The sequence below is a fragment of the Myotis daubentonii genome, chromosome 2 (assembly GCF_963259705.1).
Source record: "Myotis daubentonii chromosome 2, mMyoDau2.1, whole genome shotgun sequence".
Lineage (NCBI taxonomy): Eukaryota > Metazoa > Chordata > Mammalia > Chiroptera > Vespertilionidae > Myotis > Myotis daubentonii.
This window is the reverse complement of record NC_081841.1, coordinates 156,920,814-156,929,754: the sequence shown is the minus strand read 5'-3', so window position 1 is coordinate 156,929,754 and position 8,941 is coordinate 156,920,814. Positions and strand designations below refer to the sequence as shown.

General features: G+C 41.1%; 1 protein-coding gene across 1 annotated transcript; it reads right to left on the bottom strand.

Moving 5' to 3' along the window:
• Positions 1-317: 317 nt before the first annotated feature.
• On the bottom strand, positions 318-6,630 carry LOC132226734 (dnaJ homolog subfamily C member 2-like). Its single transcript, XM_059681209.1, has 3 exons — positions 6,461-6,630; positions 4,016-4,039; positions 318-1,320 (listed from the first exon to the last, which is right to left on the bottom strand). Exons 1-3 carry the CDS (start codon positions 6,628-6,630, stop codon positions 600-602), a joined length of 915 nt encoding a protein of 304 aa, XP_059537192.1. The 3' UTR covers positions 318-599.
• Positions 6,631-8,941: the final 2,311 nt, after the last annotated feature.

Below are 8,941 nucleotides of genomic sequence, written 5' to 3'. Positions count from 1 at the left end.
CTGGGTAATTGTCCATTCCACACTAGCTATACACTCCAAATATTTTTGGTATCGCTAATTGATTTTATTTAAATTTTCATGTTTTTTCAATAAAAAATAACAATTTATTTGTATACTTTAAAAATTTTGTGAATCAGTGAAAAGATTATCAGACTATCAAGCAAAATTTTTAATGTGTGAATTTTATATCTAAAATAAAGAGATGTGATAAAATTTATTGCTCCAGGAAGTGACTTACAAAGAGCCAAAGGCCACTCAGAGGCAGTGACCTCACATCTGTTTGGAATTTGCCTCAATTCTTTTAAGTCTTTATTTTGAACATACATATTTATAAAACTAATAGAGACTGGCAAGTTTTAAGCTCTCAGTCCCCAAAGGAAAACATAAAAATGAACATACGTACTTGGAAATTTGAATGAAATACTGCATCAAACTTTCAACGGATAATGCTACCACAGTGAATGGTAGCTCTCTGGAGAAACTATGTTGGAACAGCACACTTGCAAATTATCTCCATAAGTACAATTATAAGAATGAAAACTTGTAAAGTGTTTTCAGTTTTATTATAAAAATGAACACACAACAAAGATTGTCTTAAGTCATTTCTTGGTTCTACTTGCATTTAGTACTTGCTCTTGAGCAGCTTTCTTTGATTTTACCATCTCGTCAAGTTCCTTATATTGTTTCACGTAGTCCTTCTTTGTCCTGCCAGGCACTGCTTCCGCTATTTTCTCCCATCTTTCAGGTGTATGTACTGGGTATGTTTTCAAGGCTTGTTCCAAAAGCTTCTGGTCTTTTCTTGTCCAAGGGGTGAAATCTGTGCATGGACCTTCAAATCGTTCTGAAGGTGTTGCATTGTCTGCTTGAGGCACTACTCCATGTTCTTCTTTAAATTTATCAAAAGCCTTTTTGTTTATGTCATCTTTTTGATGAGGGTCAAGTTTTTGAAGGCTTTCTGCTTTGCTGATAACATCTTTGGCGGTTCTCTTGACTCCAGAAGAAGAATGTATGTTCATGTAATTAGCAATAACTTCCCATCTTGAATTTGTTCCAGCAGGGAAGAGGTTCACAGCTTTAATTAGTAACTGCAGATCATCTTCTGACCAGTTTTTACTGCCATTTCCACCTCCACCAGCTGACTTCTTTGCATTCGTAGATGGTTGTCGCATACGAGCCTCAGCTTCCTCTTTCTCTTTTCTAATTTGCTCCTTTATTTCTTCTATCTGTTTTTCCTGAGAAGCCTTTCCTACTTCTTTTGTAGATGATGTGAGTGTTTCATTCAAGCACTGTAAACTTGCTAATTCAAGGCGATCACAAAATCTGTAAGTAAGAACTGCATTCTTTACCAAAACTTTTCATGTAAAAGGAACTTTTCAAAACATCTACAGTAATAAAAGGGTAATATGCTAATTAGACCAGGTTGACCAGACATCTTCCAGTTGTACAGTCCTTCTTCCGGACAAAGCCACAGTGGTGGAGGCCAAGGCAATGGCGGTTAGGGGCAATCAGGCCAGCAGGGGAGGGCAGTTAGGGGTGATCAGGCTGTCAGAGGAGGGCGGTTAGGGATGCTTAGGCAGGCAGGCAGAGGGGTTAGGGGCGATCAGGCAGGTGAGTGGTTAGGAGACAGTGGTCCTGGATTGTGAGAGGGATGTCTGACTGCTGGTTTAGGCCTGATCCCTGTGGGCAACCCCCAAGGGGTCAGACATCCGCTAAGGGGTCCCAAATTGGAGAGGATGCAGGCCAGGCTGAGCGACTGCCCCCCCCCCCCATGTATGAATTTTGTGCACCCGGCCTCTAGTACATACATACTATAATTGGATATAATTTATTAATCCTGATCAACATTTTGCAGTTTCTGAAATTTGCAACAAACAATTCCAAGTGCTAGTGCTACAAAAATTAAATATATATAGATAGATATATACATATGTCAATATATGTCTATATTTCTATACATTTATATTCTTATATTTAGGAGACATCATTTAATTGGAATAGATTTATAAACATAACTTAAATAGAATATGTAGAACTCCAAAGAGTGGATATCCAAAGATGCAGGTTAACTATCTTACAAACACATATATACACATTATCCCTCAAACACACACACACACACACACACACACACACACACACACACACACATTAATTCATTCGTTTTTCATTAATTAATTCATTCAATAATACATTAATTAAATGTTTTAGTAATATTCTCAGGTTAACTTTTAAATAGTACTAAAATTTCTACCTCTTAAGTTGCAATAAATAAATCTAAAATAAGTCTTAGTGAAGATTCATATTTCAGTTTTAAAGGGAGGAAATCAAGTTGCAGAGACTTGCCTGAGAGTAAGTTATCTGTTCTGGGAATAATTCCTATACTCATTTCAGATAGATGGTAGCACCAACTTCTATTAGACATCTTTGAGAATCTATCCTATGTCTTGGGTAGGTTGCACATGTCTTTTAAATCACTAACTGCAATGCCTTAGGATCCCCAGAAGGGACTATCCATTTTTTTCTTATAATCAGTTTGAGCAATGGCTTCAGCAATGACTATAGATTTCGGGGTCAACCGGACCCAATAATTTCTTTCCTATTGTCATTATAATTGAAAATCCAAATCCATATGCCCAAAGGCAATAGAGGTGATCTCATTAGCACACTCATGTTGGAAGTGTCTGCACCAGTTGAGAAAAGGTTGTTTTCCTGGGATCACTAATCCATGTGAGTCACAGCTCGCCTCCAGTATAGATTGAGTTCACAACCAGCTTTCCTTCATAGGGATTGTTGCAGCTCACAGCCTGTAAAATCTATTTAACTGTTATTTAATCTAAATATAAGGATGGAGGAAACAGTTTAAAGCATTTTTCCTCTAGCAAAACCATAGAGGACAAAGCATTTCCTGTAGTTACTTTGACTTTATTAAGGACTCTCCCATGTGCTTGTAATGATAGAAATGATACTTCTCATGGCATTTATGTTTTGAACAATATGAGGTGAATACAAATTTAGAACTAAATTTCTCAGAAACATCCTTTCTTAGAAGTACACATTGCAATTTCTGCCTTCCCCCTCATGTTGAGGGTTTATTGTTATCAATGTAAAAGAACAGTGTAGAAAATTGCAATGGACTAGAAGAGATTTATAGGATGAGCTCACTTTAAAAGGAGTCAGGTTTATGAGTTTTCTTGAGATGGAGTGCTTTCCTTATTTACTCAGAGGGACAAAAACAATCGCAGGCTCCATGATACTAGACCAGAATCACCAATGGGAAAACAGTAACTGTAGTAAAGACACACTGTGCTGCATCAAATAAAATTTCCATGTATGATGAAAAAATTATGTCTTAAGAAATGAAAGTAGAGGCTCCAAGGGATTCAGAAATAAATACACTAGAAACTGAATACTATATTATACATATGTTTAATTAGCTGTTGTTCAAGAAAATTTGGTATCTTGCAATAGCAGTTATATTAAAACACATTAAAATGAAATTATGTTTTAAACATGAAATATAATAACAACTGCTATATGTGAATGCATCGCAAAATGACACATCTTATTGGCCAAGGCCTAATATATGACCTTTTTTATTCATATGAAAAATGAAATATATGCATTCATTTATTCATAAAATAACAATACACACACATATATGTATATATATACACCTATATATACATATATATATATATATACATATATATATATATATATATATATATATATATATATAGAGAGAGAGAGAGAGAGAGAGAGAGAGAGCTATCTTTCATACATATTTTCAAAACCTTTATGAAAGTTAGTTGTGGCCCTACAGGAAAGATATGTACTGTTAACATTATTATATATATAAGTTAGGGGAACAGATGCTTTATAGTAGCTTTTAAAATTAAATTCTAGTTCTAAGATCTACCACTTACTGGCTCTCTGAGACCATTGTTCATTGATTTAATCTAGGGGAATTATGTTCCTTAGCCACTGAAAAATAGTCTAGTAACAGCTGCCTTACCTGAAAATATAGCGATGTTGGTACCTGGAAAAAGAAAAGTTCTATAAAAATTCAGCTACTATGTTGATGAAAAGTATTCTGTATTTTTTCAAATACACTTATAATTAAAATTAGATTATGTATTGCCTAATTCCACACACCACCATAATACAGATGAAGGAACCATACATAAAATGTCATTCCCTTCTCTAATTTTATTTTGTAAAATCAATTAAATAAATTGAAAACACTCCAAGATTTCTTACAGACATGGAAAATGAAGTTGAGACTATTGATAATCATTCAGGTGGTTCATATTAAAATATAACTTCTGAATTCCTTAAAGAACTATGAAATCAATGGATTTTTAACTAGTAGTTATGTATTACTTCCTGTTTCCCTAATCTGTTTGTACATATTGTTATAGGTATGGAAATATATGGATGTAGAAACATGATTTTCAAAATTTATGGTGGGGAATTTATTTTAATCTTGCATAAGCCATCAATCACCATTTGTTTCCAATCTTCTAAATGTCTGTTGATTCTGATAGCTAACATAAATAACCCTTCTCCAAATTCATTGTAATTCTCTGCTGGCCCAAGGTTCTCTTATGTGGACTGCTTCAAAACTTCTAACTGGACTTCCAAACTCTGGATCAGTTCTCTTCTTATTCACCCTCAGAGTATGTGTAAGATGTCATTATTCAGAAAGTGTTCTTGAACAACAATAATTTAAAAAATACATGTACCTTTAATTTCACTATCTTACTTCAAAAAAGTTCCAAAATAGCAACTTACCTAACCAGTGGCAGTGCTTGCATATTTCTGTGTTCCACATACTTCACTGTATCAAGTATTATAAACTGTCTAATATTTGATTTAATGAATGTACAATAAAGTTTTATAATCTATACTAGTAGCCCGGTGCACGAAATTCTTGCTCATTGAAAGGGAATTAATTAGAGGAACGTCATTTGGACTCACTATCTAATATCAATTATATGTGAGCATGAGGCAGTCTGCGTTTCTGAAATTCAATGACATGAATTTTAGCTATTACTTTGCCAAATGAATTGAATTTACATATATCATTTAAAAGAGCATTCAGCTTAATATTAAAAACTCTGGCTACCAAGTCAGGTCTGTTTTCAACTTTTTGCCAGCGTTGTAAATTGTTTGCAATATCTGCCCATTTTGGGCTTGCATGTCATGGTTATGAATAAATCAAGCTTACCATACTTCGTTACAATTGCCATAGCATCCTCATATCGCTAGTGCATATTTCTGGGACTACCCTCAGAAGATGATGGAAGTATTATCATTTTACCAATCGGTACATTATCATTTTCAGATCTAGATTTGAGATAGTCCATCAAACCACTATATTTTTCAACTCTCAACTTAGATTGGTTTGCTTTGATGAAATTTATCCGATTGGCCTCCATTTTTTTAATATGAATCCACAATAAACTGTTGAGTTAATTTTCCTGCATTTCATCCCACACAGAGATGAAATCCATAATACTGCATTTGGGTGACTCATGTCTTTACATTTTGTTTAGTATTATTGTCTACTACACTGTTGTCTCTGAGTCTTGATGCAGGGGTAAGCTTGTCCATGTATTCTAAAACAGTATGACCCATATCCTGATGGCGATGCAATATTAGCACCCATGGAAGCAAAAGCAAAAGAACTATTATGGAACGAATATTTTCCATTAAATTTTTACTGTCAGAATCTTCATTTGCCATTAATCTTTTTAAATATGCCAGATAATCTGGAAAATGTATATCATTTGGACAGACTTCCTCTTTGTTACATCAAGTAAATTTCCCATCAGATGGTTTTTTCATCAGAGAAATTTAGTGATGGAAAAATTCACATCGAATAGTCATTCCACCACAACAATGTTCAAGAATTGCATCCTCGTGTACTCCAATTTCACTGAAAAGGCAGTTCCTACCAGTATTGGTAGTACTTGTTGATGACTGTTCTCTAGACATATTCTGTCATTGCCACCGCCTTCTTTCAACTTCAAAGGCACATTGGTCTTTAGACATTTTCTATCGATAACGCCGGTGTTTTTTGGCATTAGAGTGACATTTTTCCAGTAGCTGGTCTTCAGATACATTCTGTCACAAACGTTGCCTTCTTTCAAGATCAGATGTACGCTGCTCTGCAGACATTTTCTGTCAATAACACCGGCATATTTCCGCTGCAGAACTATGTTGTATCAACAGTTGTTCTTTAGACATAGTCCCACCTCTCTACTGTCATGGTCTGAGATACAGGTGAATGAGAGTCCTGGCTGTCAGGCTGCTGAGAACTGTCTGACCGAAGGCTGATTCTGGCTGATTCTGTCGGGGTGGGACTTCCTCCTCCCTGCTGTCAGTTTCCACAGCTGTGTTGAGAAAGCTGGGGTGACAGAGGAAGCCACACCCTCCAAGCTGCCCTCTCTCTCACTCTGCTCTATGTCCAGTGGTCTCCTGTTCGGCCAAGTCCTCCAAAACTTCTGCCCTCTTCCTGCTCCTCTCCCGCTCTGCTCTGCACCCGCAAGGTCCTGGGAGCCCACGGCCACGGCTACCGTCGCACCCTGGGATGCTTGACACCAGCATATGCAAATTAACAGCCATATTTGTCAGGTTAATTTGCATAGTCACTTTGGCTGGTGGGCGTGGTTTGAGCATAGCGGAGGGACAGTTAATTTGCATGTTTCTCTTTTATTATATAGGATACTAGGGGCCCGGTGCACGAAATTCGTGCACTGGGTATGTGTGGGGGGGAGTGTCCCTCAGACCAGCCTGCCCCCTCTCACATACTGCGAGCCCTCAGGCGTTGACCCCCATCACCCTCCAATAGCAGGATCGGCCCCTTGCCCAGGCCTGACGCCTCTGACAGAGGTGTCAGGCCTGCGCAGGGGACCCTCATTTCCCCCCATCACTGGTTCTGCCCCCAGCCCAAGGCCTGATGCCTCTGGCCCAGGAATCATGCCTGGGCAGGGGACCCCCAGACCCCTCCGATTGCTGGCTCTGCCCCTTTCCCAGGCCTGATGCCTCAGCCAGAGACGTAGACCCCCATCACCCTCTGATCACCTGATCGGCCCCTTGCCCAGGCCTGACGCCTCTGCCAGAGGTGTCAGGCTTGGACAGGGGACCCCCATATCCCCCTGATCACTGGCTCTGGCCCCCGCCCAGGCCTGAGGCCTCTGGCCCAGGAATCATGCCTGGGCAGGGGACCCCCATCTCCCTCTGATCGCTTGCTCCACCCCCCGCCCAAGCCTGACGCCTCTGAGCCAGGCTTCAGGCCTGGGCAAGGGGACCATCATATCCCCCCAATCCCCAGCTCAGCCCCCCGCCCAGGCCTGATGCCTCGGCCAGAGGAGTTGACCCTCATCACCCACCGATCACCAATCACTGGATCGGCCCCTTGACCAGGCCTGAGGCCTCCGGCAGAGGTGTCAGGCCTGGGCAGGGGACGCCCAGCTCCCCGCGGTTGCAGGCTCCGCCCCTGCCCAGGCCTAACGCCTCTGGCTGAGGCGTCCAGCTCGGGCAGCGGGGACCCGCAGCTGCAGCGGCCCTGCGATCGTGGGCTCCGCTTTAGGCCCAGGCAAGGGACCCTTAGCTCCCGGGACTGCCAGCTTCGACCATGCCCAGCTCCCATCGCTGGCTCCACCCCTACTTCCTGCTATCACTGGCCAGGGCGGCAAAGGTGCCTGATTCTCTGATCATGGCTGGGGGGCAGGGCAAAGGCGGCCCCAGGGCCGCCTCTGCCCTGCCCCCAGCTCTTAGCTCCCCCCTGGGTTTCTGATCACTGTCAGTGGCAGGGGGCTTCTTCCTGCTTTCCCTTTCGCCTCCCTGCATTGTGCCTACATATGCAAATTAACCGCCATCTTGTTGGCAATCATAGTTGGCAGTTAATTTGCATATAGCCCTGATTAGCCAATGAAAAGGGTATCGTCGTACGCCAATTACCATTTTTCTCTTTTATTAGTGTAGATATGAAGAGCCTGAGGCCGTCACATCCAAAACAACCAAACGAATGACCAAACAGGCTGAGTGGGGCAACCAGGCCTGAGAAACTTAGTGAGGGATGACAAAACAACTGAGCAGCAGGCTGTGTGGGGCCACCAGGCTGGCAGGGGGAGCAGTGAGGAGTGACCAGGCCAGCAGCAGGGGGCTGTTGGGGGTGACCAGGCCGGCAGGGGAGGCTGTGAGGGGGAACCAGGCCATCAGCGGGGGCTGTTGGGGGTGACTATGCTGGCGAGGGGAGCAGTTAGGGCTGACTAAGCCAATGGGGGTGCCATTGGGAGCAACCAGGTTGGCAGGTGGGCCAATTAGGTGTGATCAGGCAAGCAGGCAGGTGAGCAGTTAAGAGACAGCAGTCCTGGATTGAGAGTGGGATGTTCGATTGCCGGTTTAGGATCGGGCCTAAACCGGCAGTCAGACATCCCTAAAGGGTCCCAGATTGGAGAGGGTGCAGGTTGAGCTGAGGGGATACCCCCCCATGCATGAATTTCATGCACCGGGTCTCTAGTTTTAAAATAAGGTGCCTGATAAGTAGAAATATAAAGAATTCCAATTTGGGAAGAAAATATATATTTTTAAAAAATTTTAAATCATCTAAAAAAATGCATGTTTAATAAAAATTTCCACTAAGGACTTGAGGAAAATAATTCTGGTCCCTTAAAAACATGAATACTTTTCCAGCTTCAGGTACAAAATTCTTGATTTGTATCCTGTGTGCCAGTTACATGAATTGGTCCTTCAACACACAGGCTTGCCTTGAATCATGTTCTTTGCAGGAATGGCATTTTTCTTGTCACTACCTAGTGAAATTCAACTTTATTGTAACATTTCCTTCAGGGTTCTCACTAAGTCTCTTTCTGAGGCAAATGTTATAGTTCTGTATCTGATATTGAACTGCACCTTATTCACAACTAGTTAT